The sequence below is a fragment of the Miniopterus natalensis genome, chromosome 21, assembly GCF_054644295.1.
Source record: "Miniopterus natalensis isolate mMinNat1 chromosome 21, mMinNat1.hap1, whole genome shotgun sequence".
In the NCBI taxonomy this organism is placed as follows: Eukaryota; Metazoa; Chordata; class Mammalia; order Chiroptera; family Miniopteridae; genus Miniopterus; species Miniopterus natalensis.
The window spans coordinates 7,086,654-7,106,493 of NC_142101.1; the positions used below are offsets into that span (position 1 = coordinate 7,086,654).

The following is a 19,840-nucleotide window of genomic DNA, read 5'->3' on the forward strand; positions in this document are numbered from 1 at the left end:
AAATAACCAGATTTAATACAGACATATGTATGGGAACCCCATGTATACTAGAGATTCAGAGATAGAAAAGGGGGTTGAGTATATAAGACATCCTCAGCTAGGGATGAGTATTGCTTCAAAGGGTCATTGGGAGAATGGAAAGAACAGATGTTTAGTAAATAGAAGTATGTCCTGCCTATAACTGGGTCAAAAGAGGTGATCTTCATAATCTCTTATTATGGGCAAGGCCCGGAACTCAAGCTCTTGTAGGTAGTTAAGGAAGGGGCAGAAGTTTCTCTTGAGCCTGAAGCTAAAGTTGCCTTTAGCCGAAAACAGCCTGCACACCAGAGGCACATCTTGGGGGTGACTCCTTCTGGACCCCACAGTTCCACGAGGCTGGTGCTTGCCATATTGGATAGCTCGGCTCTGAATGATCTCGTTAGAGACCACACGGGTGTGTGCCACCTTCCCCTCCAGTTCACCTGCACAGTGTTGTAAAAGTCTGTTTCTGTCAGTTAGCTTACCTGCTGCCTCCCTGTGCCCTTGATGCTATATCTGCCCAGTAGTTTTACAGAACAAAGGTTTGAGGAGCCGAAATTCCTCTGGAGAGAGCAGCCTCAGGTCAGGGATATATCTGAGAGGTTTTGCTGCCTTGACAGGTTCTGTTCCATTAAATCCATTTGCGCGCCAAGAATCACATTCAGTGGCTGAGTACAAAGAAATCAAAGACAAACACTATCTTATTGAAAATGAGACTCGGAAATAATAGAAGGCAAGTTCTTTAGACCTTTGAAGCTAAAATATTATGTAAGTGAAAGTCTTTTGAAATAAATTTTAGGCCAGTTATTAGAAATTGTTTCCATATAGTAAGATTTCTTCCTTTGGTAGAGTTAAAGATTTATAAATCTTATGGTGAAAATCAAGGCCTTTAATCTGTCTCAGAGGTTGATTGCTACCATAGAATTACACAAAACTGTTACTATGCTCTCCCTTTGGGTTGAAAACATGTTCTCCTATTTTTAGTTTTGGGCTACAGTAAGGTATTTTTAAGGCTTTCAAGAGATCTGGTTAATAAAATGTTAAAGTTATCTTATGTTTGGTATTTAAAACATATGATTTTAAAAAATAGAATTTCCTAAGAAATACTGAATATTTGTAGCTAAAACAAACAAAAACTTCCATTTAAAAGTGTTGGCTGTTTGTTTTTTTAATCCGAGGACATGTTTAACTGCCTTGGTCTGTGCATAACTAATTTTTTCTTTGTGTTACATGCAAATTCTCTTATTAAAGCTATTCAAGCTGTTTAGAGCTTTTGCCTTTGTTTCCCAGGAGCCCCATAATGTTATTCCCTGAAGATGCAGATTTTTCTCTTGATTAATCTAGAATAAGTGTTTTATATATTTTAACTTCAGCAGGGTTAGATGAGCCACTTGCCTGGTAGGAACCCTCCAAAATTGGCAGCCTCTCCACCCACATTTCTGCAAGCCTGGAAGGTTTTAAGCCTCGCGTGTAGCATTTAAAATTCTTTCAATTCAGTCTTCCACAGTTCTGAGAATTTGAATTTGTAAATTTTTAAATCCACATTTTTGTTAGTTTGGGATTCACGCTCTGCCTGTGGCTGCCTGGGAGCCCCGATAAAAGTGCTGGCTGTTGTCAGGCAGCTGCCACAACCAGAAGTTATCCTGGTGATTGCAGACCTGGGCCTTGGCCTGCCTGGGAGTGTGCCTGGTCATTTAAATTTCATCCCTGTGCTAGGAGTTCAGCATCCTCATTGTTAGATTTCTTTAAGAAACTGTAGGGCAGGGCCTTCAAGGGGAAATGGGTAGCATTCGACTCATTTTAAAAGTTAAAATACAGATCTTTTGAATGCAACATTGCTTAGCACCCTCAATTTTGTAGCAAAATATACAAACTCAGGCTTCAAGCTAAAACTATACCCTTGATTTGTGGCATGAAAATGAGCCCACAGTTTTTTCACGAATTGGCTCTTGGTGCGTGTCAGGGAGGGGCAAGAAGAAAACATTCATTTACATGGACGTGTGTGTGTGTGTGTGTGTGTGTGTGTGTGTGTGTGATTCTTTAAAAGTTGTCTTTAATGGAAGAGCCACAGGAATTACCAAAATGGCCCAATTAATGAATTGCAAGAGATTTCATTCTTCATAAACGCTGTGAATATAGAGTGAACATGCTTCTGTTCATTTCTGCCATGGATCAGCTTCATTTCTGTCCAACAGGATATCAGTGGGAGATAATTCGCCCCGGAGCCCATCTGCTCCCGTCAGTGGTGGGCGAGGCTGTCATCTCATAGCCTCCTCCTAGTTGTCCGAGGGTCAGGTGTGTGTTATGACTCAGAAGCTGCTGCATTAAACGAAGTCCTCGGCTGGGAAAGGATTCACATTATTGAATCAAAAGCTACCCTGCATCTCGAAGTCTCCTTCTCAAGCCTCGGGGTGATGATAATTCAGCTGTCCCTCAGCTTGAGTTCCTCAGAGCACCAGACAAGGAGGGTCCCCTTTGGGGATGCTTATTAAGTGATTTCGTGCTGGGGTTGGCTCTGCAGTGAATTCATAAGGACTGGGAACGAGTGGCAAGAAGCCATTTGGGAGCAGCAGTCTTCAAATCGAGGCAAGGTTTAAAGGGAGGAGGGCCTTTCCCCAGCAGACAGTCTCTGGGCCAGGATGAGGCAGAGCTGCCGAAGCCACTTAATTAACCTTGACTTTGGGAGGGTCGGGTGGCCCAGCCCCCAGCCTTCCAAGGTGACTGACACTCTGTGTCATCTCAAGGAAAGCAAATCAGCTGAAAAGGCTGATATAAAGGAAGTAACAGCTCATCAGAATCATGCATGAGTTGTTATGCAATGTGAGTGATTTAGTAAATATGTCCAATAAAAATGGAAATGGAATTCCTTGCTGGGGTGCATCTGTTTCGTGTGATTTTTTGTACTCTGTTGACATGACATATTTTCCTCTGTAATGCAAAACAGTGGAAATTATCTCATGTTGTCATGAATCCAAATTGTGGTTCTCTCGGCATCCTATAAAATTGAAGCTGTATGTGCTTGTCTGCTGCTTTGCTGCCTGTTGCCTGACCGTTCAACTCCCAGGAGTACACGGAGGAAGACATGGAAATCTAAGTGGGAAGGAGAGCTCACTTCTGTCAGATGAGCCGTGTGTGTGTGTGTGTGTGTGTGTGTGTGTGTGCAGATGGTGAATGGAAATCTGGACTAAAGTGAGGTTTTAGATTAGAGTTCCAATTTATCCATATGGGGAAGAAAAATTAGTTACATCTGGTGTCGTCTTATGGGCCCTGAAAAAAAAATTCAGAACTTAGGCTTTCAGAGTAACTGAACCACACTCACTGTTCTGAGCCCCTGCAAAGTAATGCTTAGGGTCATTCTCTCGCTGCTTGAGGTGAGAGAGCACAGCACGGATGTCAGGCAGGCTGCCCCCCATTACACATCGATTCATTCTAAAGAGTTTGTTCCAGAAACTGCTGGCTCCAGGCTGTTAACCTGCATAGGACAGACCTAGTCTTTACTCTCGTGGGTTCCTTTTTGTCTACCTAGTGTTCTAAACTATAGTACTTCCCATTCATATTTTTGCTGTTTAAAAATCGTTTTCTCCAGCTATAGCAACAGCTTACTTGATGATGTGTCGTACGGAAAACACACACACACACACACACACACACACACATCACACTCTGTGTGTTAGTGTCCCTGCTGTTCTGCAGTTTGGAATGTTGTCAGTGTTACTGACGGTGTGACAGGAACGCAGGGGGTGACAGCAGAGCTCGAGCTTTCTGTTAGTTTGGCAAGTGGAACTGTCTCGTGCCTGACAAGTTACACCAGGTCATGAGGACGGACAGCCAGTGGTGGTCTCCTGATGGGAATGTTTTCATCATGTCAGGCATCGAATGGCTACTGAGAAGCTTCTGTGTGTAACTAGGAATCATATAATGCAGTGGAATTTTGTTCCTGGTCTCGAGCTTTCTAAGAAAGAAAAGGAAGGGGTTGGCTTCCTGAAGAACTTGCTGAGCCTTTGAGTCAAATGCGGTGCTGGGTATGACCCATGGGGAGACTCAGTCACCTGTGCGCTTGGTGAGGAAGGAAGGGATCGGACGCTGATGAGTGACTCAGGCCCAGGCAGCCGCACTGCCTGTCACACGACACACCTTTTCAACTCAAGCCCTTATTCAGAGGGCTTTGTCAGATGGGTTTACCGTCTGATGTGTCTCACTTTATTTTTTATCCGCACCCGAGGATAAAATTTATAGATTTGAGAGAGAGAGAGAGAGAGAGACAGCGATGTGAGAGAAAAACATTGATTGGTTGCCTCCCACACGCTCCAGGCTGGGGATCGAACCTGCAACCTAGGTATGTGCCCTGACTGGGAATTGAACCCATAACTTTTTGGTGTAGTGGATGATCCTGCAACCAGCTGAGCCCCCCAGCCAGGGCTGATGTCTCTTTCTCTATCTTTCTGTCTGTAACTCCAGGAAATCTGTAGAAAAGTGAGCTAATCGTTCATTTAGTACGTACCTCTTGTATGACACCTCCCCAACCTTTCTAGGAAACTGTACTCTGTTGATCTCCCTGTGGCAAGCTTTTGATTTTTTTATGCAACCTAAAGAGTTTGTGAATCTAGTGAATGAGCTTCCAATCCCCCTGTCACCTTGTTGGGTGACTTGGAAAGAGTCATTTAGCTATTAGCAGGCTATTAGCATAACAGACGTTAAAAAGATTAAAATACCAGTGATTGCTTTCATCCCTGGGGCTATAAAGGTTTCTTTTGCAAAGTGCATAATACAAAAGAAGCAGGCAGTTCTTTTCAGGGGGTCTGTCGGCCTTTGTTTCCAAAGATTTATTTTTTTTTAGCTCCTAGTGGAAAATATGGCAGGTGTGGCCACAGGAACTGTCCTTTGATGGTTTTCTAAGGAGATGCCAGGGGTTTTGGAAAGAGCACTGAGCTAGGAGTCAGAGATCCTGGGTCCCAGTGTGAGCCTGTCCCTGATTAGCTGTGTCACCTTTCCGGCCTCTCGGAGCTTTCTCTGAAAACTGGAGATGTCCCTCGTATATTTCCGAACTGGCAGTGGCGTAGTGTACCTGGGACAAGCGCCCGACAAGGTGAGCGGCAGATTGGAGCAAGGACAGCGCAGGAATATGTTGTAAGGTTTTCCTTAGATCACTGGGTTTATAAAGATTCTCCAAGATGCAGGCAAATAAAATAAAAACAACAGGCTTTTCAGAGTACAGCAAATGCAGGTTGTAATTACATGATGAAGCTGTGGCTGAGGGTCCATGGCCTACCAGTCCAGGTCCAGCTAATTTGTTCAAATGCCCTTTTTTTAAAAAAAAGAATAAGCCTTGTTTCTTTAACTCTCTCAGTTCTCTAGGTTTTTCATTTGGTTTTGCTACTCTTCAAAGGAATTATCGCTATTTATTATCCCCGGGGACTCACCCCCTCCCTTCTTTTGGAAGCAGCATAAAGTCATGCGTCCTGCCTCTATAATGAGACTCAGGAATAAAGGAATGGAGTAATGATGTATTGTTCTCTAGGTGGGTGCACAGGGGGGGATTTTACGGCTCTCAAATTGTCTGAGATTCTGATTGTTACATAAAGTTGAACCTTTCAGCCCCTTACTTCCATAAATATATATTATCTCGTTATGTGTGCTGCTGCTGCTGAGTGTGGGTAGAGTGAGTTAACGAGGACTTTTGTGAGAGTTCAGGTGCCTCTTGCTGTTTAATGTTGGTGTTCTCTATTTGATAGGAGCAGAGGGTCATATCTGTTCATAAATGGCCTCTTTCTTGTGAAGCTGTCACTTCAGGAAGCTCAAGTTTCATACAGTGTAAGCGTGACGCTCCTGTGCTGTTCTGTTCCTCGGGCAGGAGGGGAAACACGGGTCCAGAGAGGCTGGCCCATTTCTGAGCTGTATTGGGCAGGCCTGGGTTTTGAGCCCAGAGCCCAAACCCTCCTTTCATGGAGAACGGGTGGCTGATGTGGAGCCTTCCTGCTGGGAAGGGACAGAGAAACTGCGCAGAGTGGGGGGGGGCCTTCCTTTAGAACTGAGCCCACAGCCTCTCCTTCAAGCTCCCAAATGATTGATGGTAAATGGAGGGTTCTTCCAGGAAACTGGAGGTGTCACGGGAAGGGAATGGGCCTGGGGGTAGATGCCATCTTGCTGGCATCTCTTGCTGGGTGTCTCTGAGGTTAAGGGTGTACAGGTGTGGGGCTTGGTTGACAGTGTGGGTTCCTGTCCACTGTGAACCAGAGGGGACATCACCTCGGTGCCAGTCTTGCCCGGAGCGGGAACAGCTGTGGACCAGAGATCTGCTGGTAGGACCCCTGCTTTAGGGGCCAGGAGAATGCTGCTGAGTGTGGAGAGAGTTCATCAGTGGCCCTTACATGGGAATAAGCCTGGCCAGGAGTCCACAAAGCTCAGTTCAGAGGGACAAGGCACATTGTCTTTCAGAAGAAAGCAGTAAGATGTAAGATCCTCTGAGGGCTCCAGCCAGTGGAACTGCTTGTCATTCTTATAGTTTTCTCATGTTGCGTTGTCAACCAGCACACTTTCTGTGACCTTCTTGGTCAATAAGATGTTTTGCCTTCCAGGATAGACTGTTAGGACAGATTGGACTCAGGAAGTTTCTGGTTAGATGAGCAGTGTTAAAAATGATGTTTATTTTGGCTACATCTGAGTTTTTATTGATGGCTACATCGCATGCTAATCAGGAGCCTAAGAAGATGATGAGTTCCTTTGTTACCCAGTAAAGAGGAACCAGATATACTTCCTTATAAGCGATCCTGAGCCTTATCTCACGTCTCTGAGTGTCTCCTCCAGCAGGCAAACTGAAAACCCTGCGGGGAGCTGGAAGTGCAGCTCCCATCCCCTGCCATCCACTCCCGTCCCCTGCCATCCCCTGCCGTCCACTGCCATCCACTGTCATCCTCTCCCATCCCCTGCCATCCCCTACCATCCACCCCCATCCCCTGCCATCCATTCCCATCCCCTGCCATCCACTCCCATCCACTGCCATCCACTCCCATCCCCTGCCATCCACTCCCATCCACTCCCATCCACTGCCATCCTCTCCCATCCCCTGCCATCCCCTACCATCCACTCCCATCCCCTGCCATCCATTCCCATCCACTGCCATCCCCTGCCATCCACTCCCATCCACTCCCATCCCCTGCCATCCACTGCCATCCACTCCCATCCCCTGCCATCCACTGCCATCCACTCCCATCCACTCCCATCCACTGCCATCCACTCCCATCCCCTGCCATCCACTCCCATCCCCTGCTGGGCTGGGTGAGTAGAAGGAAGCCAAGGGCGTTTATCACAAGAATTAAATCTGCAGAATGCAGGAAAGCAAGAGACTTAAGTCTTTTCTTCAAGAGTGTTTCATTTACACACAAGACGAGGGAGCAGCTCACTTTTTCGGAAGTGTCTTTCATGCCTGGTCTGTTTGCATAGAGTCAGGTTGGTTTCCGGTTGGCCTTTACTTCTTGGTGGGAAATATTTGAGGGGGTGCCCCTTTCCAGCAGCCCCAGTTTTGATGCTTCTGATGAGCTGGGATGAAGTCACCTGGCGTCCTGTGCAGGGACCACCCAGGGAGGAAAGAGGCGTGTGCAAGGGTGGGTGCAGGTACACGCGGGGAGCCCTGTGCACAAGGCCGTCTGCAGGCTGATTTGTAATTCTTATTTACACCTCTCTCCGTTCCCCTAAGAAGTTGTTGAATTTTCTATTCGCACTTTTCAAGGAATTTCTCATACATAGAGCAGAACTAAGGTGACCAGGCTTGATGATATGTTATAATTAGTAGTATTTCTATGATGTCTTAGTCACAGAAATAAAAAAGGAAATAGTCTATAAGAGTAGTTGCTGTAAAAGTGTCACATTATTATAAAGTTAATGTTGATTTAAAAATAAAGCCCTTCTTTTGAGAATAGCTGATATGTATTAGGGCCTAAGAAGGCCAGGTTTTAGAATTTACAGATAATGTACATGTGACTGTGCACGAGGCTGGCGATGAAATAATCCCACCCTGGTCCTCTTCAGCTGACCACACTGCACGAGCCCCTGTGTCACTCGCTAAGATATTATTCATGACTATGCACTGATGGAGCGTTCTTCCGAGACTCAAGCTGAATTACAACTTATTAAAGACTACATTCCCCCAGCATAAATTAAACGCATCGCACAACTCAGCCATCTGTCTTCTCTTTGTTTCTTCTTCCAAACCTAATAAACTTGCAACCCAGACAAGCACTGGAGATGCAAGTTGCCCTTTGGTTCACAAGATGCAAGGTGCTCGTTCCTTCCATTCAAAAAGTAACCCTGGGACCTTTAACCTTGGTGGGCTCCACGGAAAATTCCCTGACCTGCACCATTCAGGCAGCGGCAGCCCGGGAGTCACCTGAACACCAGCCACTGGCTCAGAGCGTCAGTTCGGATGGAAGACGTAGTAGCTCTTCTTGGTGTTTTGGTATTTACTGCAGTGTCCCGGCTTTATGGTTTTTGATTGGGTCGTTGGCCTTATGGATGAATCAGCAGCACCCGGGACGTGGTAGCTAGCTAAGTAGAGAAACCCTGGGAGAAGATAAAAGTCCACAAGGAGTAATTGTCTGGCCTTGGCATTTCCCACACAGGAAATGCAATTCAGTGCAAAGCTGGACCTACTAGATTTGGCCAGTAATGTAACTAACCACGCAGTCCATCCAGAGTCATTTAAACGTGCCTGGATAAGAGAGATGAATTCTGCTTTGGGGAAGGAGCGCTGGCAGGTATGAAGTCAAGTTTACTAATAACAGATAATCACTCCCGCGTTCTCTCTAAACATACAGAGTATCTCTTCAGCATGGTCCTCCGGCCCTTCCTTCCCCTTCTCCCAGGGCAGCACCAGCAGCCCTGTGGCTCTCGAGCCCAAAAGCGGGACTTTGTTTTTGTTTCTACCGTCTCTCCATCCCCAGCTCCCAGTACCATGGATTCGAAAGGCGAGAAATAAGCCTCCATTGCTGTTGAGAACTGAGCTGTTCTGTGTCCCAGTGCTTGGGGCAGAGGGAAGCTTTGGTCCTCTAAGAAGTTCTTTCTACAACTTTATTGAGTGTAACGGATAAATGACAGTCAACTGCACGTGTAAATGCATACAATTGAGTTGTCACGTGAAACGGTCACTACAAACAGCTGACCGACACTTCCACCGCATAAGTTTGGGGTGTCTTATTTCTAGGGGCCTTAGGCAGGAATGTGGCAACAGGAGTCCCGTGTAGCTCTGCTGGGTCACTTGAGCAAGGCCTGTAGTGTCTCTGAGCTCCTGTCCCTAATTACTGCAGATTGAGCTGTTATGTCCAGAAGTGCACTTAAATTATTTAACTAACTGCAGCCCTGGAGCCTCCTTGTGCCAGGTGCCAACCCTTTAGTGCCTCATTGGGGAACCAGACAGGAGCTCCGTGCCCACTGTATTTCAGCATCGAATCACCACGTGGCTGTGTGGTCAGTGTGGATGCGGCCCAGCCGCCAGGGTGGGGGCACAGGGAGCCTCTTTGATTCCTGAGCTCAGTGATTGGGGCAGGAGAGGAGCTGACTAGTCAGGACACGCTGCTCTGTCATAGGCGAGGTGCTCCTTAGATGCAGGGCCCAACCTCATGGTCCACGAGCACTGACAAGCTCATGCGGCCGCAAGGAAGCCGCGCTGAGGGCTCCAGGCCCCCGTCTCATTGTCTCTTCTCGGCTCCGCAGAGGGTGCTCGGAGCTTTGCCGGATCCCCATGGTGGAATACAAACTGGACAGCGAGGGCACCCCCTGCGAGTACAAAACCCCCTTCCGGAGGAACACCACGTGGCACCGGGTGCCCACCCCGGCCCTGCAGCCCCTGCCCAGGGCCTCCCCCGCCCCCGGCACGCCCGACCGGCTGCAGTGCCAGCAGCTGCTCCAGCAGGCCCAGGCGGCCATCCCGCGCAGCACCTCCTTCGACCGCAAGCTGCCCGACGGCACCAGGTACCGTGGCTGCAGCCTCAGACAGTGGGAGGGACTTTCCACTGGGCTTCATGGTTTCTGAGTCAGCTGGTTCTGAACAAGCCGGCAGGGCTGGGGCAGGCCCCGGGCGCAGGGGTGCTTGGAGCTGCCCTGCTCCCAGCCCTGCTGCGGTGCAGATGGAACCCTGGTCCTTTCCAGGGATTCAGAAGCACAATTGGCACCTGTAAAAACTCACGGGGACGTAAAGTGCAGCATAGGGAATATAGCCCTCAGTGATGTAATAACTGTGTGAGGCCAGGTGGGACTGGAAATGTCAGGAGATAACTTTGTAAAGTATATGATTGTCTAACCACTATTTTGTCCCCCGAAACTAATATAATATTGTATGTCAGCTATAATTGAGAATTTTTTTTTTTTTTTTTTAAATGCGGGTCCTAACCACAGATTTCTCCCACTGAGGCCATGGCTTACCCCTCCACCCTGACCCTCCTGGCCAGCTCAGGCTCTAAACCATCTTGGGAAGGGCCCCCTAGAAACTACTGTGCATGACCTCTAGATACTGTGAACAGCCAGCCGTTCACAGTTTTGTTTGAGTATAAACACAACTGCCAAATCAGTGCTTAAATCCCATCACCCTGACATGGGGAGTATTTTAAGAGGTCCCTACATCATGAGCATTTCTTGGCTTTTCTCTCATTTTAAGCAAAGTGAGTTGAATTTAAAATTAATTTTTCAATGAGAGAATGCGCTTGTTTTATAGTTAAACCCAATGGCACTGGAAGCTGGTGAGCCTTTTTGGATGCATAATTCATATAGGACGAAACAGTAAATTTGTTTTTTTGTTAATTCCTGCCCCTTTTGTCTCAGCTTTCACATCACTTAGGGCCATGGAGACACCACGCGTGTCCTCAGAGCAACTCCTCGGGCTCTGGGCTGATAGAGTCGAAGCCGGATGCTGAGCCAGGCTCAGCCTTGATGCCTCATTACCTGGGCTGCTGCTCTGCCTTGCCCAGCCTCCAGCATCCGCTTCTGAAAAATAAACTTAGTGATAACCGAGACCTTCTGGGGCTTCCCGAGGCTCGAATCAGTCGATATGTGTAAACTGCTGGAACCTCTCCTGGCCCATATGGAGCCTGTACAGTATTCGTAGTAATTAGCTAATAAATAAAACCGTGTGACCTTCCTCTGCTTTCTCCACCATTCTTTCCAGAGCGAGTGCAGGGTGGGTGTTACTGTAACTTGACATTCAGCTCTCTTGCCTCTGGGTCTCCTCACTCAGGCGTCTGCTGAGTTTATGAACTCCCCATGTTCAGAAGGCACACAGGTAGCTGGTGAAAGGGGCAGCCTCTGGCAGGGAGGGGTCTGCAGCACTTCCCTTATGACCTGGAGGTTAGTGAATTAAAGGGAAAACCCAGGAGGCTTCTTGTAGCAAAGCGGCAGACAAATCTTCACCAAGCGAGTTCTCAGGAGTGTTACTCACCTGTGTGTGTCTAAAATAAACAGGAATAAACAAGGTGGCATCCAGTAGATGTGTGAAAATGAATGGTTTTGTTATATGTGGGGCTTTCTCTCTGCATAGGTTTTCAGTTTCATACACCAAGTCATGGTGGTGTTTCCATAATTCAGTCCTCGGGGGTTGCATTGCTGTTCTTCCGTATTTCACTGGATCATGGTCTGCGTGGTAATTTTAGACGTGAAGGCTTGTTCCTGCCACATCCTTGCTGTGATTCAGAGCCAGCCGTAAGCACCTGAGGCCCCACAGCATCACCGAGTCTTAGCTTGTGTGTCCACGATTTATTCTGTTCCACCCGCAGTGTGTATGCTTCCTTGTAAAAGTGAAGTCATCTGTAAAACAAGCCAGGTCAAGGTGCTGCCTGCAGAAACCTCAGTGCCCTGTTAATGATTCTAGTCCCCGTTTCAGAAGTTCGCCCAGCAACCAGTCGTCCTCCAGCGACCCCGGACCCGGAGGCAGTGGGCCCTGGCGACCGCAAGTGGGCTGTGACGGGTACGCTCATCTCCGCCTTCTGCTGGGCCTGGGCGGGACTGGGCAGGGCTGGTTCAGGGCCTGTGCGGCCGTAAAGATGCCGCATGGGGATGTAAAGATGCTGGACAGGCTTCTGCCAGAAAGCTCATTGTTCCATCTAGGTAGCTAGCACGCATTTGCCTATATTCCAAACTTGTCTTTTTCTTTTTAATAAGGAGAATCTTTGTGAACATGTGAAAATTAAAGATTTAGGGACTCTGGGGGCAGTGCCCTTGGCAGTGTCCCCTCACTTCAATGGTCAGAGAAGGCAGGGTTAGCTTTGACAGTCCTTTTCTCTCTCCTGGTAGAGGGGAGCAGAAGGTGGCCTCCCCATGGCCTGAGGACCATCCATTGTAGTGTCTGCTCACCTGGTGTCCAGGTGCCAGCAGGTCAGGGGAGCCTGAGGATGCCTGGGGACATGGAGACGCTGAATTGACTGATAAACTAATACCCTTGGGGGAAGAGGGAGGGAGGTGAGGCCACGTGCTCCCCAGGCGACGGCAGCTGCTCCTGACGGCAGTGTGTCTGTCACCACTGCTTTGGAAGGAGTTTCCTGAGCAGATTAGAGGAGAGAACAGCCAGGTAGATGGGAGAGGGATTTCTGTTACCAGAGGGAAGTGTCTCTTCTGGAGCCCTTTCCTTCCAATTTGGGCTCAGAAGAGAGATTCAGTCTGAGTTACATGTCCCTGACCTTAAATAATAGATGGGGTTCTTATAAGTTGTACAGAAAGACATTTTTTCAATGGAGTTGCATTTTAAAAGCAGAGGGGAGTTTTTTGTATCAGTGGAAAAACCATTCCTGGTTTTCCCGTAAACCAGGGTCTAGCTGGGTTCTGTAAATGAAGATCACTTTGTAATAAAGTTTCTGAGATATATTTCTTCTGTAAGGTTATATTGCTGTATTTTGGGTTTCCATAAAATAAAGCCCACCCAGAGGTAATTGAGAGCCAATTGATCTTATTTTCTTTTTAGTATCAGGGGCATATATTCTAGGCACAAGGGGAACAAAAGCAGTGAGCTCCTCCTGAGCTTGTCGGGACACATGTCCTGACCTGGGACCGTCCTCTAACCTGCTGCCATAGGCGGCTCCTCCATCTATCATGGGTGACTGTCATCCATGGGCCTCCGTTGACCCAGTGGGGATGCGAGAGCCCCTGGTTCCAAGTGCTGGAAGCTTCCCTGATGGTGTTGGGTGGACACACACTGTGCACTTGCCACAAGACTGCTTCTCCTTGGGGCTCTCCCTCCGGGCACCCATGCAGGAGCCAGCACACTGGGGATGTGCCAGTGGGACAGCTCAGTGACGGGCCAGCTCAGCTCTGTGTTCTTCCCAGGTGCCAGTCTCCCCTGCTGCTCGAGCACCAGGGCCCAGGCCCTTTGGACTGTGAGGGAGCCAGGGAGCGGGAGGACGCCATGGACGGAAGCAGACACCCGGGTAATGAGCTCCGGTACACCCCCTCCACCCGCGCCCTTCCTCCTGCTCCCGCTCTGCTCCATCGCTGGCTCATTCACTCGCCCATTCAGTGCCCGCCTAGTGTGTGCTGTCACGCAGCGTGTCAGCTCGTCCCCCGATGTCATCGGGGTGTGGTCCTAGCTGGCCGTGCGCATGGAAATGGGCCATTGCCCTTATGGTGGGTGTCCTGTCCGCCCCCGTGGCATGTCCACTGGTAAGACCAGAAAGTCCTAGAACCACAGTCCTGTTTGTACCAAACCATTTGTTCGGCTCCATTGTTCTTTGCAATTTTGTTAACACTAGAAATTAGGAACTCAGCTCTTCTCTCTTCATGTGACAGAAACCAAGTGGCATGGCCCACCCTCCAAAGTCCTGAGTTCCTATAAGGACAGAGGGCTGCCGAAGGACGGAAGCTGCAAAGATCCCCCCAACACGCTTTCTCACGTAAGTGCTCTCTCCACACACAAGTCACCACGCGGCCGCTCGGATGCCTCTCTGCACACGTCACTCAGCTCTGTCGCCAGGGCTTCTGCACGGCACACTCTCCACCTAGCAGGTCTCTCAGCACTGAGGTGAAAAATTAATAAAAAGTCGAGATTTCTTCTCTGCTTGATTTATGAAGAACCTCAGAGAAGGGTCACAGTCAGTCCCTGGCACAGCCACAAGGGCATCCGCAGCCTTCTGACCCTGATACCCAGCGGTGATAGTCACCAAGTTGTGTTCCTGCTCAGAATCTGTTACGGCTTCACCGTGGGCCCGGGACAGAGGCGGAGTCTGTGGGTCGGAGAGTCCCCCGTGGCTGGCCCTCGGTGAGCACAGTCGCCGATGGTCCTGATAGCAGTGGGTTTGTATACAAACCCACCACAGCCCCGAGGCCAAGCTTTACAGGTGCCTGTAGCTCAGTGAAACGACCTTCAGCGAAACATGAAAACAGGAATTGTTGGTTGTTGCCAAGTAAGGCCAACATTTAAAGTAGCTTATTTCCTAAAACTTGCAGGTGAAGAAGTGTTGTCAGCTCCTTGAGTTGTCTTTGCCCCTGCTCCCCGTGTCATTGGCAGGCCTTGCTGCTGGGTGTTCGCACGCGTGCAGCAGTCCTTCCCTCGCCTGGGTCTGACCTTGTCCGAGTCCCGCCTCTACAGATCTCTGGTGGTCTCAGCAGAAGCAGGCAGGGTGGGAGTGGACTTGAGAGCATCGATGCGTGATGTGTGATAGACATGCTGGGATTTGCTGAAGGATCTGATGGTTGTGAATAAATGAAAGAAGGAAGGGCCAGACCACTTGGAAGGATCGGGCCTGACTCAATCCCAGTCCTTTGCTGGAGCTCCAGGTCTTGTCCATGTTCCCAGGCTGTGCAGAGGGGCCTGTATGAGCACGTAGGAGAGACAGGGACACTTCCTCTGTTCTCTTCATATTTTGTCTCCCAGGCACCCCAAAGCACTCCTGTTTCCTCCACAGAGCGCCCGCCTCAGTAGCCCCGGGCCTCGGAGCATGTGCTCATGCTCCCATGTGCCTGTGGCCGCAGCTTCATGTAGACGGGCTCAGTGGGCCCACACTTAATCCTGTGAGCCCCAAATTACAGCCCAGACTGGCTGAGGGGCGGCACAGTCCTGCCACTGTGGCCCACACCCGCTGCTCCCCCCAGACCGCGCCGGCCCTGCAATTTGTCATCAAAGCATTTCCTTGATAAAGGCCTCGCCGCTCCTGTTATTAATCTCCGCGTACTGGCCCAGTTCATACGGCTGCGCTGATTATTTTCTGGTCAGCGACACCATGGCAGTACTTTCGTGCTTCGTGCACAAATAACGAACCAAGACTTGAAAAGATTACTGTTTAATGCAAGATGAGTTATGGGAGGAATTAGAGATCGGGGACCAGGATTTTTTTTAGGTAAATTCTATCACTGGCCCACTTTGAGGAGAGTGGCAAGGGTTGTAGCGACCTCACCTGTCTGTAGCTTCTGAGTGTGGGTGAGAGTAATCATCTTCAGAAAGGAGCAAGTGCAGCCACACCGTGGAGACAGTGCAGGTTCAGCTCCCTGCCACCCAGTACCGGGGGCGTCGTCGCAGTACAGCGAGGCACAGGAGTTTGTGGTTTCCCGGTGCCTCTAGAAGTTGTGTTGACGCTATACTGCAGTCAGCTAAGTGTGCAATAGCATTATGTCTAAAAAACATTTTAACCTTCATTAAAATGTACTTTACTGATAAAAACTGCTGACCGTCACCTGAGCCTGTGGAGGATGGTGCTGGTAGACTAGCTGGGCTCAGGGTCGCTCAGACCTTGGTTGTAGGAAATGCGTATCTGCACAGCGCGGAGACTGGAGGTGCACCTGTGCAGGACGAGTGTGAAGCTCCCTGCCCCTCTCTCTCCTCCAGATCGGGGATAAGAGCTGCTCCAGCCACTCCAGCAGCAACACGCTTTCCAGCAACACCTCCAGCAACAGTGACGACAAGCACTTTGGGTCTGGGGACCTGATGGACCCCGAGCTGCTGGGGCTGACCTACCTGAAAGGGGCGTCCACTGACAGCGGCATCGACACGGCCCCATGCATGCCCCCTGCGGGCCTGGGCCCCATGCACCTGGTGGGCAGCAGGTCCATGATCCACAGTCGGGCTGAGCCGTGGGCCGGCTCCGGCGACATCTCGGGGCCTGATGACGAGCAGGCGAAGATGTACGCTGTGCACAGCTACGCGCCCGCCTCTGCCAGTGGCGCTGCAGATGGCAGCATGGGCGACCTCAGCGAGATCTCCTCTCATTCCAGGTAAGAGCCTGCCGCTGCTGCTTAGCACCTGCAGAGGCCGCCTGGGCCCAGGTGCTGCCACCTGTGGGGGTAGGGGAGGGGGGTGATGCCTGAAACAGGAGCAGTGTGCAGGTGAGATACGTTTTCACCTGTGTGCCCAGCTGTCTGACTTCAGATGAAGAGCTTGTTTCTAATTGTGAGATTTACACACTAATAAGCCACTTGTTTGTGCTTTTATTTTCTCTTTAAATTGGAGAGAAAAAGGAAAGATATTAATTGCTCTAGTCAGGCCACTTATCTCTCTCCCACAGTGCAGTCTGTTGTCTCTGAATTTTAGAAGCGGTGCCCAGCTCAGCAGTGCTCAGGTTATAGTGAGCAGTCATTGGGGAAAAGGTAGGGGTGGCCCTGCAAGTCTGCACAAATGCTCCAGAAAGGCCCTTGCCGGGTGGTACTTGTCCCTGAGGCCCTTACTGGTCTTATACCAGCACATGTGTGCATATCCACTGTTGAGCTTCTAAGCACTAAAGACCAGCTAAATTTAAAGGATGCTATTCTAACTGTAGGTGTTTAACATGTAGCTATGAGCAGTCTTGACTATTTGATGTCTTTCTATACAGTGACTTTAAAACTCATAATGTGTGATTCCCACCTTCAAGGACTAGGCAGAGAAATACATGTTCAGGTTTGGCTGTGGGCAGAATTTAACCACTGCCCGCCATCTACTACTGTCCTGGTCCTCTTGTCCGCAGTCTTTCCTAACTCAGTTCTGAGTTCCTGCCTGACGTTCCCCAGAACTCTTCTGAATGCTGGGGTCAGTCAGGTGAGCCGATAGTGGGAGGACCCCTCCAGGCTCTCAGGCCATGGTGGGGGTGTTTTCTCCAAGGATGGTGCTGAGGCAGGGTTCGCAGTAACAGGCCAGTGCTCCTAGGATCTCCCTTTCACACAGTCTATTATCATCTGTGTCATTCAAGGGCGTTTATGTTACAGGCTAAAGGAAACTCCACCCTGATTGGTTCACACAGGCAAAGGCAGTGTTTGGCTCATGTAACTGAAACATATAGAACTGTCGAGGTTCTGCTTGACCAAGCAGCTTAGATAGTCCCTCCATCCATAGGTTCCACATGATACCCCAAAACCTGTCTCTCCATCCATAAGTTCCACATGACACCCCAAAACCAGTTCATCCATAGTTTCCACGTGATGCCCCAAAACCTGTCTCTCCATCATAGTTTCCACATGATGCCCCCAAACTGGTCCTTCTATCCATAGGTTCCACATGACTCCCCCAAACCGGTCCCTCCATCCATAGGTTCCACGTCACATCCCAAAACCGGTTCCTCCATCCATAGATTCCACATGACACCCTAAAACTGATCCCTCCATCCATAGGTTCCACATGACACCCCAAAACTGGTCTATCCATACATAGGTTCCACATGATGCCCCAAAACCCTGTGTTTAGCATCCTTCTGCCCCAGGCACGCAACTTGCACTTGAGCATCTTTAGCCCATGGGAGACGAGACACTGACACATCTCTGCCTCCTGCTGCTGGCTTTGCTCACAGAGGACGTGTAGAGCATGTGGCCCTGAGTTTGGGTACGTGCCAGCACTGCTGAACTCTGATTATATTGCAGCTTTTGTCTGTTTTTCTCCTCAGCGGCTCACACCATTCAGGCAGCCCTTCTGCTCACTGTTCCAAAAATACGGGGTCTCTGGACACGTCCAAAGTCTACATCGTGTCTCACAGTGGTGGCCCGCCAGTCCCTGGGTCCATGTCCAAGTCCTACCACCGCCAAGGGGCAGTGAGCAAATATGTCATCGGCTGGAAGAAGTCGGAAGGTAGCCCCCCGCCTGAGGAGCCCGACGTGCCTGAATGTCAGGGGTAAGGCAGCTGGTGGTCTGTAGGCAGCCTCGCGCTAAGCAAATGTGTTTCCCCCCAACAGGATGTATTTTCTAAAAGCATAATCTGAAAACATCTCTGTAAAACTCTCTAAATGTAGGCGTTTATATTTCTCTTTATAATTCTCTTTTTTTTTGCATATGAAGTTAAAAGGAGTCCCTGTTCTCTGTACTTATATTCACAAAGCTGCCTGCAGTAGAAAAATCACTGTGATGGGCATCGAGTCCATGTATAAACAACTTCAAGGACTGTTTGAATTCCTGCAGAATCCATGTGCTTCTTAAAGTTGCTGTTCACGTGACATCAGAAAAGAAAAAGGGTCTGACCCAATTCAGCAGGACCCCGACTTCCCTCCAGTGGTTAGGTTGGGGGGCAGGTAGAGAGGGGTGCTTGCTGTCTGTTTGAAAAGAGGAAAGACCAGAACTACTGGCACCGTATTTTATCACACGTGTGAAACTGTGCTGATGCCTCTTTGAAAAGAGTAGAGACCACATTTCCAGGCTGCAGAGCAAGGCTGCTCAGTCCTACTTAGCTGTTGGTTGCTTATTTTTAAAGGACAGCACTAAAAGCAAAACTCACGTGCACTAGGTTATGAGGTCCTGTGTTTGGCCGTGTCTTCATGTCTTGAGAGCGCCACCAGGCGTGAGTGGGCCCGGGGCAGCCGTGCTTGTCAGAGCCATCAACTGGGTTTTAAGCTTGTTAATGAACTAGCCACTTTTTCCCCTTAAAAAGGATCTACCTCATAACCATAGCCAGCATTGATGCTGCCCTCTAAATTAAAAATCACTTTAGTGTTAAAATTGAACATGGACTCTTTTTGGTAAAAAACCCATCATGTCAGTACTTGCAAATGAGTTATTTAGAAAGTAATTTTATAGTAATAACTGCACTTTTTTGACATAAATGCAAATGTTCTAATGAAAATGATGGCATTTCTGTCTAATAGAGTCTCCTGCGTGCTTCCTAGAAACCCATCCCAAGCCTTTTAATTTCTGAGAAATAGTTGTGGACGCCTTTGATACTGGTGGGAGCTCTGTGTTTTGGCAAAGGGCTCTCTCTTGAGGAGTCAGGAAAGGGGGAGAGAAGCCGTCTGGACATTGTCCCTTGAGCCCCCCAGTATGTGTATTTAACACACTGGTTTGATTACCCTACTTTCAGTAACAGAGGCAGCATCTGGAAGACTGAGAAAGGGGTTTGCATCTCGGGGGGGCAGAGCACTTATTTCCCAGCAACTCGTGTGGTTAGTGTTGGGATTCAAACCAGCACCTCCGAGCCTCAGGCCAGGTCTCTTCATTGGGTTGGGCTCAGCCTGGCAGGAGTGGCAGGCACCCCGGGCCTTGTCCAGCCGAGGAAGGTGTTTCTAAAACAGAAAACACAAAGACGACTGTGTAACCACGGCCATCACACAGGACTGCACCCACTCTACTTGAAACTTGGTCAAAACAGTGTTTTACGAATCACTGGGACATATGCTTAGAGAAAGATCAGCCAAGCATAGTGTGTTTGTACCACTGTAAACTAGAGAACGTTAGTGTCCAATTGAACACAAGATATAAAATCATTGTGCCCTCCAGAAATGTTCCGTAACTGAAATTGCCAGTTATTGTTTAAATCATATTGTAGGGCCCTCATTGATTGTTTTTTAATACTAAAACCTTATATTTTAAAATGCATCTGACAAGAGCTGCTCATTGATTTGCGTAGCCGAGTGTGGCCTTGGGTGTGCTGCAGGACTGACCCGTTTTCTCCTCTGTGGTCTCACCAAC

At 49.0% G+C, this 19,840-nt stretch overlaps 1 protein-coding gene across 7 annotated transcripts in view; it reads left to right on the forward strand.

Annotated features, from left to right (window-relative positions):
• SIPA1L2 (signal induced proliferation associated 1 like 2) overlaps positions 1 to 19,840 on the forward strand; it is a 129,801-nt gene that overhangs the window by 84,498 nt on the left and 25,463 nt on the right. For all 7 annotated transcript variants that reach the window (XM_087828897.1, XM_087828898.1, XM_087828899.1 and 4 more), the window contains exons 10-15: positions 9,724 to 9,981; positions 11,882 to 11,965; positions 13,318 to 13,418; positions 13,777 to 13,880; positions 15,809 to 16,194; positions 17,832 to 18,056. In XM_087828897.1, the coding sequence (XP_087685023.1) occupies positions 9,724 to 9,981; positions 11,882 to 11,965; positions 13,318 to 13,418; positions 13,777 to 13,880; positions 15,809 to 16,194; positions 17,832 to 18,056 (1,158 nt within the window). The remainder of the gene's footprint in view (positions 1 to 9,723; positions 9,982 to 11,881; positions 11,966 to 13,317; positions 13,419 to 13,776; positions 13,881 to 15,808; positions 16,195 to 17,831; positions 18,057 to 19,840) is intronic.